Raw genomic sequence first — 22030 nt, 5'->3', positions numbered from 1 at the left:
ATTCTAGAAAAAATCAAACTCGAATTTATAATTCCGAGATATAAAATAGGAAACTACTTTTTTATATATTAATTTATTCATAGAATTACTTATTATATATATTTATTATATATATATATATAAAACATAATAATAAATATTTGAAATAAAAGATTTGAGGTACAGATCATTTTTACGAAGCACTAAGTATAGTAACTTATATCGGTGAACACAAAGTTTTTTATTTTTTATTAAAAACACAATATATGTCATATGAGTTAGTTTTTTAATTGTAATTCAAAATTTTTTTTTATTCTATTTTAATTAAATATATCTATAAATCATTAAAATCATAGTTTAATCTTTTATTTGTTACGTTATTACATAGAATAATATATTAAAAATGATTGTTTTATACAAAAAAAACTGCACAATTACTTTTTTTTAGTTTAAAATTACAATAAATGTATTATTATAGTTTTAAAAAATAAATTAATTATAAAATAATAGTATGAGGTCAAGATTAATATACTTAACCTAAACCAAATTTAATCAAAAATATAATAGTAAATATTTTAACAATGGGTATTTTTTCTTTTATTCTATTCAAGACATTATAGTTAGTTTAAAAAATTTATTAGCAAAGCTAATATATTGTAGAAAATGAAATAAAGATTTATAATACATATTTAAACACGCGACGATGATGACAAGATTTACAAATATACAAGGATAATATTAATAATAATATATTCAAAAAAATCACTTTCTTCTTGTACGCTTAATAACATACGATTTTACTTTGTCGAGATCTGCATTAGTATCAACGTTAAAAAATACTTTACGCGATTTCGCATCTGATATTAATGAATTCCACATTGGATATCTCTGTAATCAATAAAACTTATTGTATAACATTGTATAATTTAATTTTTTTATATTTTTTTTTCTTTTTGTAAGATATTATATAATCTTACCATAAAAATATTAAAATTACCACACATAATGAGGCTACGTTTTGCTCTTGTAAGGGCAACACAAAGTCTTTGTCTATCTGATAAAAAACCAATTTTTTGACTTCGTACACATGACATAATTATTACATCACATTCTTGCCCTTGAAAACCATCCACTGTATTCACGTCAATTTTCACTTTTTTTTTAATATTTTCAGATAATGAAAATATTCTAAAAAATTAATATATGAATAATTTAATAGTAATACATAATACTGTCTTGCTAAATGTATACTTACTTTTCATGAATCTTTGTTAATATCATAGACTTTTGATTATTATATGGTGTAAGAATGCCACATGAAATATACGATTCCCAATTATCCAAATTAGCAGAAGTTAACATACAATATATAATATTTGCTACAAAATCTGCTTCTTCATTGTTTGAGTTGTCATCATTTTGATTTGAATTAAGATTCAAAATTCGATAGGGATAAAATGGAAACGTATCATCGCGTTCGATTGCAGTCTTCAACTTGCCACCATAAAAGAATTTATTTGGCCAAGAAGAAATATCATGTTGCATTCGATATTGTGTATCCAACATAATTATCGGATTATTTGATTGTAATTCAAAGGCGTTTTGAACTCGAGAAAATATCGATTGATCCAATCCATATTTCTTTGCCTGTGTACTTAAAACTGTGGCCGGTAATTGATTCGGATCACCGACTAAAATCAATATATTAATTCCTAACATTAATGGTATTAAAGTTTCTGCTTCACAACTTTGAGTAGCTTCATCTACGATGCATATAGATATTTTTTTTTTATTAATACCAAAAATGGATTCCATTTGACTAGTATAACAAGATGAAAGAGTACAAGTAATTATATCTGCATATTCAAGAAACTTATTTTCCGTCATACGTTGTAATTTCATATATTCTTTGTTTCTGATATTTAATTCATTTAATGATTCTCGATTTTTCAATAATTCATATTTCATAGTCATATCATTCAATTTCATCCTGATATGCTCTTTATAAGCTTCATCCAAATTACGAGAATTAGTCAATTCACATCGAAGAGCATTCATTTTAGATTGTAAAAGCAATTTTTCATTTTCTATGCTGTCGGATGGAGTATTATTTGCATTATTCGTTTTTCTAATATCTCGTTTTGCTAATTCTGTAACAGAAATATCTTTCACTTTTGGATGCATCATTTCCAATTGTCCAATGCGAACCATTTTAAACGGTTTCATCTTCGCCTGTTGTTTTATTGTAGTTCTAACATTTAATAATCTTAAAACGATTTCATCAATAGCAGTATTTGATGGAGCGCATACTAACATTTTAAAAGAACTTCCATTGCTTGTATATCTATTATTTCCGTATAATATTTGAGTAATTATATTTACAATTACTTTTGATTTTCCAGTGCCTGGTGGCCCTTGAATAAAACATAATTTAGTATCTTTATGAACTGCAGCTTTGGTTACTTTATTTACAGCTTCTATTTGTTTTTGATTTAATTTATCTCCAGTAACTAATGTCTCCATTTCAGAAACAACTGGTAACTTATACATTTCAAGTTGCGGATTTAGAATTAAGTTTACTAATGGTGAATTGGGAAGAAACTGCAATGCTTGTACCATTCTTAAGCTAGAACGTAAATAAATTACAGCTCTTAATCGCTGAACTCGATTTACTAGGATATTCTTATCAAGACATTTTGTTATCACAGTATATGTTAATAATGTATGAGGATTTTTCACATAATTCTTCAAATCTTGATTAAAACGAGTAACAGGAGTTAACACTGTTGTATATATATTAGTAACATAAGCAAATACTTTACGGAAATCTTTTGATTTTTGTGATTTTTCATGATTTTGAACATATTCAAAAAATATAAGATCTCCATAAATAGGATGTATTTGCTTTCTTATATCCTCTTTTGTGGCTAATACTTCGAGCATTAATGTTGTAAAAAATATATTATTCTGAACATTGTATGTTTGAATAGAGTTTTCAACTATAGAACACATAAATGTGGGCCGTCTATATATATGATCTATACTCTGAAATTGCTTAGTGATTCCATGCCAAATTTCTAACAATAAAAGTGGACTTATAATATTATAATATTCTTCGTATGATCTATAATGTGTTAAGGTTACATTAAGTTCTTCAGGTTGAATAACAGGTGGATCTTGATTCAAATATTGTTGTTCTTCTAACCATACTGGTTTCCAGCATAAAATACGCCATAAAAATTGGTTCCATTTTGCATTAGATTCTGTAGTATTACTAGCTTTTTTTACAGCAACTTTTTCTGCAGGTATAGGAGCATCTTTACCTGTTAGTTTTTTTAAAACATTAGATTCATCAATTTGATATTCACGCACGTTTTGAATTACTGCAGAAAAAGATACTCGTTTTTTTGGTTTCATGAAATTCGATTTAATATTTGATTTAGAAACAGAAGATTTATTTTCAATAAGTTTAGAAGATTCTTTATTTGATTTATTTTTTGATTCAATATTTTTTAATTCATTTGTTTTCTCTATTTTTTTTTCTAATGAGAGTTCTTTTAATGCTGTTTCTGCTTCTGTAGTATTTATTTTCATCTTGGTAGTGTTAGATTTTTTGGGAATCTTGCCCAAATTCGAGATATCATTAAGCGTTAATTTATATTGTAAATGTTTTGTTATTTCTTTAGAAATGTTTTTATGTTTTGCAGAATTTGTTATTTCTGAATTTGAAGTATTATTCACTGTAGATTGACTGGACGAAGCTTTAGATTTTTCTGTTACATTTTCTAATCTAGATGCAGAGATCGTGTCTTCGACAAGAAAATCATTTCGAGTCTTTGTCGTTATTTTCGCTTTTGGTTTAGAAACAATACGTTTCTTCTCTTGATTATTTTCTAAAGATAATCGTTTTTCCTCTATTGCAAGTTTCTTCAATTTCATTTTTCTATTATCTATTAACATTTTTTTTTCTTCTTTAGAAAGAATATTAACTTTTTTCTGTTTACTAGGAGGAAGACAATCTGCCCACTTATGAAGCATTTTACGATTTTTTTGTTCTTTTGCATACAAACGTTGTTCTATTTTCAACATTTCTTCTCGCTTTTTTTTTTCATTAGCAGATAATTTTTTTTTAGATTTTTCATGTTTCTGAGGACTTTGTTTAATTTTATTAGTATTACTGTTTCGTTTTCTGGTAGGTAAATGCGGAGGTTCTATTTGAGGCACTTTTTTCTCAATTGATTTTTTTTTCCTTGAAGATACAGTATTTTCTATTTTATTAGCTCTATTAGCTATATCTATATAATTTTCTATCTTTTTTTGTGTTGGAGACAAATTCTGATATTTCGAGGATTGTCTTTCCAATGTGAATTTTTCAACATAATCTTCAAAATTTTTTGTTTTATTTGGAAGAGTTTCTTGTGATATTACTTTATTTAAATTTTTTACATTGAGTTTTTGGAAAGTTTTTGGAGAAACTATTTCATTTAAATTTTTTATACTTTGAACTGATATATTTTCTTCTTCTTTATTCATAGATTTTTTTGCTTTTATTTGTTCATCTATGTTTTTTCTATTGTCAATAAATTCAAACTCATTTAGGAATGGCTCTTCTATATCAATATCTGCTTTTATATCTTCTTTCTTTATGTCATTGATATCAATTTCATCATTCTCATTAAGTATTTGACTTCGAGATAATCTGTGTAACCAATTATTATCTTCATCTTCACTATCTGTTAATGAAATAATTAAATCTGCATCATCGACTATACTATATCTTACATTTTCTATTTCTGCAGGTTCTTCTTTAATTTCATCTTTTACAGATGTATTCATGCCATATCCAATATCAAACAATTGAGAACATGGAAAAATATCATCTTCACTATCACTTAAATTTACTACATCATCTTCTGAAAATTTTGTTTTTGGTTCTTGTTGAATTTGTTTTAATTTTATTGGAGATATAAGTGGAATATTTGTATTTGGAGAATATATATTTTCATCAATATCAGTTAATTGTAATTCATTCTCTAATTTTATCATATTATCTTTGTTACATACAAAATTTGCAGATAATAATAAATTTTTGTTTTCATTACTTTGTTCAAAATGTTGATTTGTTTTATCAACTGTTTTTGACATTTCAAGTTCAATTAAAAAATTGTTTACTTCTTTATTATTTGCATTTTCTTCTCTATTTGTATCTGTTTTTGTTTTATTGTTCTCTATTGTATTTTTAGATACAATATTATTTACTGTATCATGTATATTTTTAATATGAAATAAACTGTTTTCAGTATGATTTTGATTTTCATGAAATGTATTTATATTCAATTTCTTCTTACTCTTAGAAGCAATAGAAATTTCATTTTTGTTAATATTTTCCATTTTACTGTCTATGAATGATTCAATTTTTACATTGTTTATATTATTTGATTCCATCATATTAGTATCAATATGTTTCTTTACATTTAATTCATTATCTAATTCCATATTCTTTGTGAAATTATCACAATTCCCTTTTTCATTTAATAAGTTGTCATTTCCTGATATGTGAATTATTTCAATATCATTGTCATTTTGTATTGTACATTTGTCTGTAATTTTAACAACTATTAACATACAAATTAAAATAAAATTATTATATCTTCAGCATTTCTATCTTATTAATTATTAAATATGAATTAATAATTATTAAATATGAATGAATGAGCAGAGATGAAATATTACCTTCCAAAGAATTTTTATCTGAAGTACAATTTTCACTTTCTAATTTGGATATTTTACTTGGCACATCTCCATTAGAATTCCTTTGTCCTCTTTTGCGTTGAACATCAGATTTATCATTACATATATTTTCAATATTTATTATAGTTTCTGATAAAGCAGTAGTAGTATGATTATTTTCAACTTTTGGTGGCTATTAAAATTATTAAAGTATTTAATAGTTTTATTTAACAAATATTATAAATCAAAATAATATTAATGAAATTTTACCTTAATTGTTTGTAATTCATATGCATACATACTATTATCTGCATCAACATTTGGACAACCAATACCAATAATATCATTTGGATGTAATTTAGTTGTTTGAAAAGGTTCTTGAGGAATTCCATTTATAAATAAACCATTTGCACTCTAGTATAGTAATATAATAATAAATATTATTATATTAAATTTATTATATTTTAATATATTAATTTCAATATAATATATACCTTTAAATCTGTAACATATAATTCATTTTTGCTGCGAAAAAAAATGCAATGACGTCGCGATACTGTCAAACCAAGACATACTATTTCATTATCTCTGGCTCTACCACAAGTATACTAAAAATATAAAAAATATAAAAAATATGTAAAGCATTACTATCTTTAATTTTTTTAATATTTACAATGATTTGTTTGTTAATATTATTAATGAATGAAAAAGATTGTCAACATGAAATAACTTTAAAAGAAAAATCATTTTAGAACATGTATTTTTTACTTGCGAAAATAGAATTATATGCTTACTGTATGATCTTGTTGATCAAGCACAATTCTATCCGGAGCATTAATACGTTCCAGTATAAATTGACAATTGTCATTTGCACTCATTTTTAAAAAATAATCGATTTGTTTATAAGTCTTTGATTATCTACATAACCTATTCTTTATTGTATTGAAAACATTTCATTGGAAGTTTCTACTGACTATCTTAAATATCTAATAATTTTAATAAAAGTCAACCAATATATTATTTTATTACATTATTTTTAAAGAAAAACATTTTTATAATAAAAGGAATACATGCATTGACCTTTACCGCCTTTTAAACTTGAAAGTAGCATATATAATATATAACATATATAATATATACAAATTCACTGGAAACATCACAGTGACATCTACCAAAAACATCTTCAAATCTTAAAATTTTACTGTTACTACTGTTGAAAACTTCTTTGATTAGTCACTAAATAATTTTTATAATATAATTTTATTAATTAATAAATAAAAGAACTGACATTAAATAAAAATATTTGAAAGATAAAAAATAAAAACATATTGAATTACGTAACATAAAATTTAGACTTTAAGATAGCAAATTAAAATTTAAGAACATAATAATACTGGCGGTAAGTCTTCACCATAGATTAAATAAAATCAATCATGCAATATATTTTTGTGGTCCAAATTTCTGAGGCTTTAGAATTCTATTTTCACATCATTTGCATCATTACTAAAAATGCAAAATTTGATTGCAAGATTTTAGACCTTCATTCTAACAAAAATTATAAATAACATAGCGAATTAAGTAAACAAGACATATCTTAAAATAATCAATTGTTAAGTTTGATAAGAGTAGCGAGAAAGAAAGATCCAGATTAGTGAAATTCTTTGAATTTTTTTAAAAATAATTATTATTGATTAATTATATAATAACTAATATATATTTTTAAAAAGAAAGATTAAGGATGATTTTTTTATAGAAAAAATATAAAAATTATCTCGAGTATACAGGAATTGTATTGATAATACAGGAATTGTATTCAATCACGAAAATTGATAAAGTTAACAAATTTTAAAAATAATTTTTTTAATATATCCTTTGATAAATATATGCATTAAATGATAATAAATGCATATGAAATATATGTATATGAATTCATAAATCTTTTAAATGTTATATAATAAATAAATAAATAATAATAATAAATAATAATAATAAATAAATCCGTATATAAATCTTTTGAATAAAAATAAATTTTACAGTGCAATGAACAAAGTTAAATAAAATAATAAGAAAAAGATAAATATAGAGTAAGAATTAATCATTAGTGGTCTTTATTACTTTTTTTAGAGATATTAATTATATTTAAAAATTTTCTATACCTATAATTTATTTATTATCATTAATTATTATTATATGTATATATATGTATATGTATATATGTATCAAAAGTTTCAATATTTTTCAAATAGATGGTGTAATTAGTCAAAGAACTCGAGCAAATTCTTGTTATTGCTGGTAATAATATATAACAAGTTTGAGCATTTTTTAAAGAGATGGAGTTATTGGTTAAATACTAAAAATGATTATATTTTTATATGATTATAGACGAAGTTTATTAATATTATTTAATAATATTTAATATTTAATATTACTTATTAAATTATTATTAAAATTTATTAAAATTAATATTATTACTAATATTATTATAACTTAAATTATTGTATTAAAACTTGAATAGTTTTGAAGAAAATTTTAATATTATTAATTTTTCTTTAAGTATAATTAAAACATTATAATTTTAATAAAGTTTTTAATATAGTTTTTAATAAGTTATGTTACAAGTTATAAAAAAAGTTAAAAATATATTGAAAATATTTTAATATAATTAAAAAAAGAAGAACAAGAATCATTAATAATATTATTATGATATTTCCATTCAAAAAATAATAAAATTATATCATCTTTAATCTATGAAAGAATAACATATAAAAAGATAAAGAAATAAAGAGAGAAAAACATTATTAAATTTTAAGAAAATTACTCGCATTAATAAAATCGGATACTGTATTTTAAATATAATCAAATTTTTTATGATGCATACTAAATGATATGATATAACATTGGCAAAAATATGAATCATTTGCAATAAAGAAAAGTATTTTCTGTTTCTGCATTTGAAGATTAAAAACTTGCGACAGAAGGACAACCAGTTTTCGGATCGCGATAGTCCGGTAAGCAATTTACTTTCGGTTTCGGTTTCACTGATGAAGGAAGGTTTAATGGAATGAAAAAAAAAGTGAGAACAGAGAACAAATAAACAGAGAAAGAGGGAAGGAGACCATTATAAAAGAAATAATAATTGAGTGTCCAAGATGATAGGATACCATTACTTCAACTATAAATTTGTTATGTTAATTAATTCATAGAACAGACTTATATATTATGCGCTAATCAGATAAATATATATATTTATTTTTATTTCAAATGTACATTTAAAATACATACATGTTGACAAATATTAATATATAAAATTAATAATAAATGAAATATAATAATAAAATATTTATATTGTATTATTTTTTATTTTTACAGCATAAAATGAAGTGATTATAAATATTTAAAATTATAGATATTTTTATTAAGGAATATCTATAAATAATACATATAAATATATAATAATAAATATATGTTTGAGTAATATAATGTAGCTAAATTGGCAAATTTACATTCTCTTATGAAATGTTATAAACGGCTTAAGATAAATGATTTGATTTCATTTTAATTTCGTTTTCTCCATGCTTTTCACTTTCTTTTTTGTCATAATAAATAATAATTACTTAATCTAAAATAATAATAACGTTTACAAAAAAATGATTCAATATCATGATGTCAATTTATTATTTCATGTTGCTAATTTAAAAAAAAAATTATTTGATTTTAAAAACATTAATTTTACATTAAATTTTTTTAAGTCTAATAAAATTTTATAATTATATTTTATAGATTTTCTCTAAAATCAAATATTAATTTTAATCATAATAATTTTATGATAAAGTTAAATTAAAACTGAAATTAGATCAAGTAAAATAACTAAAAAAACAGCTTTACTTGTAAAAAAAATCACTTTTTAAGAAATTACCGAGAAGGAGAAGATTTATTATTTAATAAAAAAATAAAAATTGAGATGATGAAGTTTTGTTTGACTATTAAAATTTCGTAACGTTTTCATCTTAATCGAAAGGATAAAAATCGATCGTCATTCCTTTGATCCATACCTGACCTTGATACACATATAAGTAGGTATTGAGTAAGATTTAAATGATTATATATATTTGCAGACTAAATTTAAAAACCAGAACATTTATTAAAAGAAGATGCAAATATAATTCATTGATTATGCAAATAAAAAATTTTAAATTTAAAACCAATAATTGCATAACTGTCTCAAAATAAATAATTTTTAATCAGTTTTTATTATACAATTATATCATTTTTATTAATATATAATGTGAATCGAAAATTAAAAAAACAATAATTAGTTATCATTTTTAAATGACAAATATAAAAAATATTATTTTTTTGATAAATTACATAAGTGATGATGATTTTGTAGATTAATCTATTATCATTTAAAAACGCGATTATTCTTGCGATAATAACAATGATGTAAAACTCGTAAATTTATGTTTATTTTACGTTTTGAAATATAATTAAATTTATATAATAAAAAAATTTATAATAATAATAATATTTATATAATAATGAAATAAACAATCTTATTAACATTATTAATAAATTATAGTAATAGAAACAAAATTGAAGATATTTATATTAAATCGAATCATAAATAATAATTGAATAAGTGAATAAATGAAATTCGATTTTTTTAGATTTCAATCTACTTTTATCATTCTATGTTTCATTTTCAAAATAATCTTATACAATTATAATAGGAGAATATAAATGTAATATAAAATACTTTAAAATTGCCAATAAAAAATAAGTACGTTGCCAGAAAAAAAAGAGAAGATCACCTTGATACATTTATCGAAAAAATAAGTACAGCAATTGCAAATAAAAAGATGTGAACTTTTTACAACTTACGTAAAGAAAAAAGTTTTTATTATTTTTAACATTAATAAAACACATTTTATTTCAAATTATCGTATCTATTGTTTTTTAATCTTTAAATGAAATTAAAATATTGTTTAATTATTGAATTTTGATTACTTTGTCATGTTAAATGGAATGATACGATTTCATACAATTGATTCAAAAAACGTTATTTTCTCTTTTTTTAACAGGAACTCGCGTCATTTAACGTCCACATTTCGTGAGTGATAAATTTTACACGGACCCTCGAATATATGAGATGAATAACAATCGAATTCTAAAGGCGCATCGACCTGACTGAAACTGAATTCAATGTTTTCACTTTCGAACACTTATCAGTAATCCTTTAGCATTCAAATTGTTCCATTCTATTCATCAATTGTCTATTACTATTTATAAATTGATGAATTGATGCAAATTTATTTTTCAATCATATCTCATAATTAATTTCTTTATGATAAAAGTAAAAATTCTTCAATTAAATGCGAGTATAATATTTTTTTTAAAAAAAAAGCTATAATTAAAAAAAAAAGAAAATTTTATCTCTATCATTATTTATTGTAATCATATTGTAATTCTTTAAATAAATTATTATTTTAAAAAATTAAAAAAAAATTTTAATTATTCATTGTATTTTGTATAATGTATTGATTTATCGCTTAAAAGATAATGTTTATTGATAGAAATAAATTATAAATATATATCAATTTTAATATTGAATTATTAATTTCACAATTAATTTTATAATTAATTCAATACTAAATTTAAATATAATTTCAATAAATAATATTTTTTATTAATCAAACTGATCACAATCAAGAATCAATAGTAATCAATATTTAATTAAAAAGCAATTATTTATATTTCTATTACGTTATTACATCATTATTAAGTTATTTTATGAATTCTTAACGATATATACATTTTTTTCCAATATTTACAATTATATAATGAATCGATTTACTTATATTATAGCGAAAACAAGGCAAATAATTTTTCATAAAAATTGGGTGCTCCAAATGATCAATCTAAAATTGCGAAACACCGAAATTAATGACCATGTCATAGAAAAAGAGAGATGCATAAGTGCCAATTCCTATGAGGGAGCAGGTTTCTCGAAGATTGAACACGTGGAGAAGTAAAGTAGATCGACCCAGTTTTGGTCAACTTTAAGTCTTTGTTCATATGGGAGGGGTACCGGAACGATGGTTTTGTAAGAAGGGGTCCCCCTTTACTACGTGGCCATATAAGTAACGTCTGCTGCCACTGAAGAGACAGAGTCTTGCACCCCTTCGTTGATTCGAACGTCGTTTCATTTTTTAGCGACCAAGGTAATTTTGATTTTGAGATCAGATTAGCCAAAAGACTTATTTTTACATGTTCAATGATTCTGATGGATATTTAAATTGATAATTTTCTTATTTCCATAATAATTCTTCTTCTATAGTAATTCACTTGAAATTTATTCTAAATTATGCAAATAATTATGTAATGTAAAATAAATTTTTAGAATATTTGTTAATCCTAATAATTTTTAATGAAGATAATTTTATTCGAGAATGGATATTTATTAAAATAAATTTTTCAGAATATTTTTTAAAAAAGTAACAATTTCTTTCTATCTGAAACAGGAAAAATTTTCTATCTTTTTTAAATATTAAAGTCAAACTCTTTATATTATTTCTTTTCAAAATATTTATTATATAGAAATTTATATTTTCACTTTTCAAAATGTATAAAATTAAGTTAAAGTTATATAAGTAATATTATAAATGATATGTGATCAACTATATTAGGTATTTATCATATTATTCTAGAATGCAATTTGGAATTCTCTTCTCGGTAGTAGCGACATTGCTGCAGACTAGCTATGGTGGCTTTGTATCTATCAGGATGCCGTATTTGAATCCAGCAGGTGTAACTTATATAAATAATATCGAACCTGAAGCTCAGCTTGCTTATAGCATTCCTGCTAAAGTCGAAGCCCAACATGTTGGATATGCAGCTGCTCAAGTTCCAGCAGTGGCTGCTGTACCTTTCGTCAAACATGTACCAACTGTTTCTCATGTACCAATTACTAAAATTGAAGCACAACCTGCTGTTTTGGAAAAACAATTAGATGTGGTAAAACCGGCCGTTTCTACTCGTAAATTCGAAGTAAATAATTTTTTAATTTAAAAAATAATTTTTTTGTTTTCTCTTACTGATTCCTCATGACTTTCCCTTCTCTTTATTTGATTTTTTTACATTTTTTCTTTTAATTTGTATTTTGATTAGATTCTTTTATCATTTTTCTTTCATTTACAAGAATAATTTTCAAATTTTCCTTTTTCTTTATATTTAAATTTTTTTCATTTTCTTTTATTAATTTCACTTTAAAAACTTAAAAAAATAATACTTTTCATTAGGTACGTCGTCCAGCAATTCAAAAGCAATTTTATGACATTGAAGAACGCGTAGTTGTTCGTCCAGCTGGCTCAGCAGTAGTTGAACTTGATCAACCAACTTCCAAAACTCAGAAAGGACCAGCTGTGATTCAACCTTTAGTCCAACATTTCGAAGCAACTCAAACCCTTCCATCTCCAACAGTTTCTTCTGCTCCAATTTCTAATGATGATGAAACTGTTGTAGTAGAAAATCCTGAATTTCGCAAACTCAATGTTCAGAATCAGGTAAATCGTTTAAACTATTAATTAAAAATTAATTTAAATTAATTAATTCTTCTTTATGAATAATTAAAATTTACTTTTTTCCTAGGCTAGTGGAAGTTTACCTCAATTAAAAACTAATTTGAACGGTGCATTATCGAATGAACCTCTCGTTGCTCATGATCCCTCACCAAGTGTTATCGTCAGTCCCAATTCCTCTCCTGAACAGGACCAACAAAATCAGAACAAATTGATCGAATTGCTCACTGCTCGTGGTAATGTTGCTGAGGTAATTATTGTTATAAGATGTTATGATAATATTACTATAAAAATTATTATAAAATTATTATTATAAAAATTATTTTAAAATATTACATAATTATAAAAAAATTGCTAGTTATCTAATTTGATTAATTAGCACTTTTTTTCAACATAACTCTTGTTAACAATTATCTGATTAAATGAAAGCTTTATTTTTAATATTTATTTATCATATTTTGTATTTATGAATATTATATTTTTAAAGGTTGGATTCGGTCGTTCTGGTCCCTCTCAATCAGCAATTGGAGATGTTGGCCAGGTTCGAGGTCGAGTAATTTCCGCCACTCCTGCTCCGGAATCTGCGGAACCAGCTGATGAACGAGTTTCTACAAGACGTGTCGTGATTAGCAGACCAATTGAAACTCTTCAAGAAGTGAATGTTGTGGAACCAGCAACGAAAATAGAAAGAGTATCCGTACAACAACCTACCTTTATAAAAACTGCGCGTTTGGATCATGTTCAAGTTCATAGTTCTGTCCCTGTAATCGGAAAAGCTCTTGCACCAACGATTGCTCATGCTGCTGTTCCAGTTTATCAGAAAACCATTTCGCCAGCTTATGAATATTATCACTAAACGACTGATCGTGACGACTTGTGATGTTACTTGTTTCCTGATATTTTAAAATAGAACTAATGAATATATATTGTGCTATATTAGATTTATGTCCATGATTGAATATTTATGTTAAAAGAAATTAAAATTACAGGATTTTATATTAATTTTTAAAATTTTAAAATAATTCTTTTATGAAAAGAATTTTATAATTTTTTTATGAAAAGAAAGATTATACATGTTGTAAAATTGTATTTTTTAAATCGAAATAATTTTTCATATTATTTCTGTTAAAAAAATTATATCCTATAAACAAATGAAACCTTGTATACTTTATATTTATTTTATATTTTGGAAAATGTTTATAACTATAAAAAAATGAAATATGATTGTTTTACTTCTTATGCCTATTCTTAAACCTTAAAGTTCTTATACTTATACTCATACTTCATTTGAAGTATAGAAAAATTTTGAAATTATTCGGAGGATTTCTAAACTTTGTTAAGTTATTGATAAAGAAATTAAAAGATTAAAAAAATTAAAAAATTAATTAATAACTTAATTAATGGAATTTTATAATTAAGAGATATTCATATATTTGAAATTATATTCCTTAAAATATGGTTTGCAATTTAAATTTAAAAATTCAATAACAATCTTTAAAATTTACATTAATTAAATTAAGTAAATTCAAAAACAACTTTATAAATTTATTTTAAAACATTTTACTACTTTACTTTTTTCTTTTTAATAAAAGTTAAAAATATCTATATAAAGTATATAATTATTAAAAAAGAATAAAAATAATTAGATAAAATTAAACTAGAAACATAACTATTAAAAAAAAAATATAAAAGATATTAAATATGTTCAATATTGAATGCTTTACAACTTTTCGCAATCAATTTGTGCATAATAATAATCTCATAAAATGTGAAAGGTTCTAATTATAAAATAAAATACAAGATCTTATGTATCCTTCTTTGCATAACTTTTGCATAACTATTTTTTCTTTCACATTTTTCATAATTTCTTTAAATCATATGCATTGTTCAGAATAAGTCAACAATAACTTCTTATAGCAGGCAAATCAATTTTGACAAGGATAACCACTGCCTCTGGATATTCCTATAAGGACATAACATTGACCTAAATACCATTAAATAAATATGACTTTATATCTATATTCGTTCCCTTGCTTGTTTTTTACCGTAAATAATCGAAAAGGATTTGCATGAAATTCGAACGTGACAGAAGAAAGCGTAGTCGATTACATGATTACTGCACAAGGAAAGCAAAAAAACTTGAAATTGCAAATGATATATACTATGCAATATATAAATTTGTCATAATAATATAATGAATTGTAACCGGAATTCAATTATTAACAAAGACACATATGTTACCTGTACGCATAATATATAAACCGGAAAACTATGTTGACCAAAAAAATCTTTAAGAATCTGAGTAGTTAGCTTACCAATCATGGAACATACATAATATAATAATTTAGTAAATCTTCTAACATTTTTTGTTTAAATTGCAAACTACTAATAATAAATAATTAAATTTAAATAATTAAATTACTTTTTTTATTATTTTTATTTTACTTTTTTTAAATTCATTTAGAAAATTTCAAAATTTTTCTTATATTTTTAAGTTATAATAATTTCACTAAAAAAATTTAAAAGAAAAAGAAAATTTAAGAAAAAGATTATTATTATCAAAAAAATAGAAAAATATAAAAATGTAAAAATTACAGTTGATTTTTAAATTTTATATTTAAAAATTTTCTAATATTATTTTTTTAAATTAAACATACGATTTTCTTAAATATTATTTTTCCTTATTTATAGAATTTTGCAATTATTTTTGATAATACTATTTTTGATTACTATAAATAAAATAATATGTGTAATAGCTTAATTCGGGAATAAATAAATTTAAAAAATAATGAAAATTCTGACATACTATAAAATCGATTTCCAAGCACGTAGAAACATTACACTCACCAAATTTCATGGTACACATTGATTTGAATCGAGCGACTGTTTTTAAAATACAACTTTTAACATATTCATCGTGCGTAAACTGGTGAATCGACCGAATGCCGCGCCTATTGAATTATTATTCTTCCAAAGAAAGTGAAAACCAAAAAAAGTTTCAGAATATTCTATACAAGACAATATGATTCAGCTTATTTGTGTTTTATCGATTTATAATAATTCACTTATAGAAATTTTACTGATGAATTCTTGACTAATTTTTAATTAATTATAATTATAGAATTATTAAGGAATTAAGGTAAAAAATTTCAAAAGTTATAAACAATGATGAAAGAAAAGAAGAAAAGAATAAGACTTTTTCTAAAGAAAAATTTCTAAAGAAAAAAACAATAAAAAAAATTTTTTCAAAAAGAAAATAATTAAAAAAAAATACAAAAAGATTTGATAAATATTTAATTCAGAACAATATAAGTCTTCTATATTTTAAATATTTATTACTTCTTAAAATATTTTTTCATAAAAATAATCTTTTAAAATGATTTTTCTAAAATTTACTTGCTTTATTAAACTTATAATCTTCTTACAGTTTTTCTAATGAAAAAATAAATCACAAAAATTAGATATTTCTTTTCTTTATATTTCGTTTATAATTCATAGATTTATGCCACATAATTCAAAATTTATCTTGGATATATCGAATATTCAATATCCCTTACTATAAATAAAGCACTCAAGAATCAGGAAGATCATAGATAAATGCAAGCAAGCAATGATTACGATTTGAAGGAATCTTCACCCTTGAAATGAAGGAACGAATGACCTCGTCGATAAGGTCGGTAGAACAAGTCAGAAGACAGATAATGACCAAGAAAACGTCGACAGTAACCTTAGTAACTTGTATTGAAGTAACAGCTACTATATAAGTAACACTGTAACGGATCTTGAATTCAGTTAGACACGTGCAAGAGAAATAACTAGATCTGTGAATCAAGTAATCAAATGTTCAAAAGGTGAGTCTGCTTGCGCAGAAAATCCAGCATCACAAGAATTGATCGAAATACAAGAAAAGAATTAGAGAATTCCTGTCAAGAGGATCAGCAATTTCTCAACTCATATTTAATAATTATAAATAGTGTATAGCTCAAAATCTCATGAGAGAAATAATAAAATTCTCTTGAAATTTCTGTATTAAATATTTACTTCATGTGAATTGAATGATAATATAAAAAAAGTGATATACGAAGAAAAACTTTTTCGTGCAATTTTGAGCGATGTACTAGCGCATGTGTAGAATAGATATAAAGTTTGAATTAGAGTACTGATTCAGCTATCGTAAATTCCTTTCTTTTTTTAATATGTTAATTTATAATAAATATCTTTTATTATAAACTCGTTATGATTCATATTTCTTGTTTGGTAAAGTGATTATAATAAAATACTTAAAATTAAAAATTTTAAAACCATCTCTTTTTTATAATTTTAAAATGACAAAATTATTAGTTTAAAGTGGACGAAGTTTACTCTTTCCAGAATCTTGCACAAATATGAATATAATAATTGTGCTTATGATCGTGATGGAATTATGTGTGGCCTCACCACAATACTATCTCCCCTCGGGATTCGTATATCAACATCCAGCAAATCTACTGAATTCGGCGATAGAAAACACTTTACCAAACGAATTACGAAATAACTTTTACAAAAATCCACAAATTGCTGCCAAACTCGCAAAAGAATCATGGATTTTCAACAAAGAAATGCAGGTAAAATTTTTATTAATTTTAATATTTTTTTTATAATATTATTAAAACATATTATAATTAATAAGTGTCAATTGATTTTGAAACGAGGTTGATGGATTTAGTTCTGAAATCTGAGAATATGACCTTCACTACTCTCTCTTATACCTTTTTTATCTCTATCTTTTATTGATATATCGCATTTCATTATGAATTCGTAGTACAATATGTATTTAATACTTCTAATACTTTTTAATCTTTTCATTTACTGTTTTTTTTTTTAGTGGAAAAAAATAATAATTTATATTAATCAATTTATATTAATAATTTATATTATCATTTCTTGATATTTTTTTAATAAATATTCTAATATTATCATTTTTTAAGTATTTTATTAGTGTTTCTTTATAAAAATTTAATGATATATTATAATAAGAAACTAATGATACATTATAATTGTAATGTTTCTTTTTATTATAGGTAATCGATCGTGAAACAGATAAAATACCACGGGAAAAAGTATATAATGTTCTTCACAATGCAGGATTTGTTCGAAAATAAAAAAATAATAAAAAATTCTTAATAATTGTTTTTTTTAATTTTTTATAACGATTCTTCTAGATCCTTCTATATCATTCTATCTTATATTTTTTTATTTATATATTAATATTTATATATTATTTTATTATTTTTAAATTTATTTGAAAAAAAAATATAATTATTATGCAAATTATTATGCAAAATTATATGTATAATGAATTTTTTACTTCTTTATAATTTAAAATTTTGTTTTCAAAATACAAACAACTAATATATATAATTGATCGATTTTTAATGTGTATTATTTAAATATATTAAATATTTATAAATGCACATTATATACAAACTCATATTCATAAAAATTATAAATTTTTAAAGAATTAAAACAAATATTTTTTATCAAACCACTTAATTAAGTATTATTAAAATCAGAACTATTTAAAGTATTATCAGAATCAATTCAGAAATATAAAGAATATTTAATTAATTATATACATATATATTTTATTTATTAATTTAATTGTATAAACTATAATAAGATATATAAAAGATTCAAAAATAGGTTATCTTATTTTTATAAAATTTTATCAATGTATTATTTTTTTTTGCATAATTTATATTTTTCACAAGATTCTAATAAAATATCTATAATGGATATATCTTCACCCATTATGTAAAGTGACTTTTTATGAATAGCTTGATGCACATTAGTATGTAAAAAACTATGTATTTTTTCTAAATAGTTATCTATTTCATTTGCATATAATACACCTTTGCTTTCATAACGTAAGATATGTGGATAATAATTTTCAATTATGCGATTTAGATATCGCGCTATATTTATTTCGCCTATTATTTTATGCATTCCTGGTAATTGCATTATAGGATCAATACCAATTTCTTTCCAAATTATTGTTAAATGAATGTCATTAACTTGATTTTCTTTTTTATATTCCAAACAAAAATCTGATAATTCATTTGGAAAATATTGCACATTGGAATGTACATGAGATGTTACAAAAATGTTAATGTAAGATTTTACATAATGAAAAAATGGTTCTATAAATCTGATTGGATGTTTTGGATCACAAAATAAAACAAGTTTTTGCTTTTCGAATTTTCTGATACATTTACATTCTCTTTCAAGTTTGTTTATTTCTTGTTTCATTTCTTCAAGCTTCTTTGTTTGAGAAGAATTGTGACTAATCCTGTCAGAAAAGTATATATATCGTATTTATTTTATTTATTTACTTATTTAATAAATAAAATTTTATACATTAAAAAAAATTAATCTACAAAGTTTATTATAAAATTTATTATAAAATTATAAATTTTAATTTCAATATTGTAATTATTTGCATAAATATCTTAATAATAATTAGAAAAATATTTACTTGTTTAAGCGACAGATAGGATTGTTGTAAACCATTTCCAAATCTACTTTTGGTCCAACTAAATCTCGTATATTATTTAACCCATATTTAATCATAGTTGGTCTAAGAAAAAACAGATATAATTAAAAATTTAATAATATATTCATGATACAGATATCAATTATTATACAGATATTAATTATTTTTCTGTTACCTTTCTAAAGATAATCCCCAAGCAATTACATTTACATCTTTAGGTAATCCCATTGGTAATAGCATTTCTGGTCTGAACATTCCACTATTACCAATTTCTATCCATTTTTTCAAGCCCTCATGATAACAAAAGATTTCCATACTAGGTTCCGTATATGGATTGTACGCGGGTTTAAACTGAAGTTGTATAATACCAAGTTTCTTAAAAAATTCATATAAAATTCCTATCAAATCACCTAATGTGAGATTATAATCTGCAATAACACCTTCAATTTGATGAAATTCGGCTAGATGTGTAGCATCTAAAGTTTCATTACGAAATACTCGATCAATACTGAAATACTTCACTGGTTTAAATTTATTCTGAAATTTATAAGAATTTCTTAACTTTTAAATTGACATTTAAATTTTTTATTTAATTACCTGTTGCATAAGCTTATAAAGCATTCGTGCACTAACAGCTGTTGTATGAGTACGAAGAACATTTTTTTGAGCTTCTTCAAGTTTCCAATCATAACGATAACCAAGAGATCCATAGTCTCCTTCACTATGAACTTTTTTTACTTTTTCCATATAATCTATGGGAAAGTTTGTACTGTGAGATGGCTCTGAAATAAATATTTTATCTATATTAATTATCCATATAAATACATTTAATTTAAAAAATTTATTAATAAAATATACCAGCTATAAAAAATGTATCATGTGCATCTCTTGCTGGATGCTGTTGAGGTTGAAATAATGCATCAAAATTCCAAAAAGAACTTTCTACATAATTATTGGTTGGCATTTCAGTAAATCTAAAAAATGAAAAAAATATGTAAGAAAAAAATATTGAAAACATGCATACAAAATTTAAAATTTATTTAAATAAGAAAAATAAAAATAATTTTTTCTTTTACATACCCCATTTCTAAAAAAATTTTTCTAAATTCGCTTCTTACTTTTAACAATGGATGCAAATGACCCACTTCAAGAGTAGTACCAAGTGCTGCAAAATTATATGGTTTAAATTTCTTATTTTTCCATGCACCATTTATTAACAAATCAGCAGTTAATTCTGTTTCTTGTTTTTCAATTGTTGTTGTAAAATTTGGACCTTTTTCTACTTGTATAGATTTAATAATTCTGTTAAGAAAATTATTTATGTAATATAATTTTTTTTTAATTAAATTAATAAAAAACTTACACTTGTTGAATCAATTTTCTCTTTTTATAATCATTTCTAAGCTGATCAGTTAAACTTGTTAGATTCTTTAAATTATTTTGTATAATATCTATAATAGAAGTTGCTTTCTTTTTCACAATAGGTATATCATTACTTTTGTCAATTACAATCCATCCAGCTTGTAATGCTTTTGAAAATCCAATTTTTGCAAAAGGAATTGATTGTATAATTTCAGATTGTGGCATTCCATCATCAGGAATTGCATTATAAATTGCTGCTTCATGACTTCCATAATTTACTACATGATGACCTTCCGATGTTAATTCCCATTTCTTATCAATAATTTGCTTAGTGGAAATTAACTATAATGAAAATATAAAATATAAAATAAAATGTAATTTAAATAACATTTTTATAATAAAAAAATTTAAAAAACGAGAATAGAAACTTTAAGGTTATAATCAAATTTCTTCTTCCAAAAATTCGATAAATTTATTTATAAATATGCATTTTTATAATTTTTTTTAAAAACATTTTAAAATTAAAAATAATAATTTTTGAAAGTCATTATTATAAAAACATATAATTATGACACACATAAATATATATAATTTGTTGTTAACTTACATCACCAACTGCTTCAAGACTCTTGATAGTTCCAATAATTTTTTGATGATTTTCTTTAAAAACTTCAGCCAAATATAAAGAATTTAATTTTCCGTACTTATCTATATAATCCAATATTTGATCAGTTAGTTGTTTTGCCATGTTTGAAGAGATAATAATTTATATTTTACATTAAAACGACCACGTGAAAGATCCACGTGAATCATACATGAATACTATAAAATATTAATAATAATAATATAT

General features: G+C 23.0%; 4 protein-coding genes across 5 annotated transcripts; 2 read left to right on the top strand and 2 right to left on the bottom strand.

The window, feature by feature from the left end:
* Positions 1 to 599: 599 nt before the first annotated feature.
* LOC102672553 (helicase sen1) lies at positions 600 to 6839 on the bottom strand. The gene is made up of 7 exons (XM_031514209.1): positions 6504 to 6839; positions 6204 to 6317; positions 5980 to 6123; positions 5713 to 5902; positions 1235 to 5579; positions 957 to 1167; positions 600 to 867 (listed from the first exon to the last, which is right to left on the bottom strand). The coding sequence occupies exons 1-7, from the start codon at positions 6585 to 6587 to the stop codon at positions 742 to 744; spliced, it is 5214 nt and encodes a 1737-aa protein (XP_031370069.1). The 5' UTR covers positions 6588 to 6839; the 3' UTR covers positions 600 to 741.
* Positions 6840 to 11552: 4713 nt separating this feature from the next.
* Positions 11553 to 14432, top strand: LOC102681750. Its single transcript, XM_006623674.2, has 5 exons — positions 11553 to 11930; positions 12417 to 12756; positions 13008 to 13271; positions 13357 to 13536; positions 13774 to 14432. Exons 2-5 carry the CDS (start codon positions 12418 to 12420, stop codon positions 14140 to 14142), a joined length of 1152 nt encoding a protein of 383 aa, XP_006623737.1. The 5' UTR covers positions 11553 to 11930; position 12417; the 3' UTR covers positions 14143 to 14432.
* Positions 14433 to 16838: 2406 nt separating this feature from the next.
* Positions 16839 to 18453, top strand: LOC102681965. 2 transcript variants are annotated; one of them, XM_006623675.2, is made up of 3 exons: positions 16839 to 17137; positions 17658 to 17890; positions 18347 to 18453. In XM_006623675.2, the coding sequence occupies exons 2-3, from the start codon at positions 17672 to 17674 to the stop codon at positions 18425 to 18427; spliced, it is 300 nt and encodes a 99-aa protein (XP_006623738.1). In that variant the 5' UTR covers positions 16839 to 17137; positions 17658 to 17671; the 3' UTR covers positions 18428 to 18453. The 2 variants fall into 2 exon arrangements, with proteins under 2 accessions (XP_006623738.1, XP_031370077.1); XM_031514217.1 differs by having other exon boundaries at positions 17644 to 17890.
* A 445-nt stretch (positions 18454 to 18898) lies between these two features.
* On the bottom strand, positions 18899 to 22002 carry LOC102680545 (phenylalanine--tRNA ligase alpha subunit). The gene is made up of 8 exons (XM_006623663.2): positions 21788 to 22002; positions 21182 to 21522; positions 20899 to 21120; positions 20677 to 20792; positions 20416 to 20600; positions 19994 to 20355; positions 19801 to 19902; positions 18899 to 19614 (listed from the first exon to the last, which is right to left on the bottom strand). The coding sequence occupies exons 1-8, from the start codon at positions 21926 to 21928 to the stop codon at positions 19002 to 19004; spliced, it is 2082 nt and encodes a 693-aa protein (XP_006623726.1). The 5' UTR covers positions 21929 to 22002; the 3' UTR covers positions 18899 to 19001.
* Positions 22003 to 22030: the final 28 nt, after the last annotated feature.

Source organism: Apis dorsata, unplaced genomic scaffold, assembly GCF_000469605.1.
Source record: "Apis dorsata unplaced genomic scaffold, Apis dorsata 1.3 scaffold_930, whole genome shotgun sequence".
In the NCBI taxonomy this organism is placed as follows: Eukaryota; Metazoa; Arthropoda; class Insecta; order Hymenoptera; family Apidae; genus Apis; species Apis dorsata.
The sequence above is the reverse complement of the archived record's forward strand: the minus strand, read 5'-3'. Positions and strand labels throughout refer to the sequence as shown.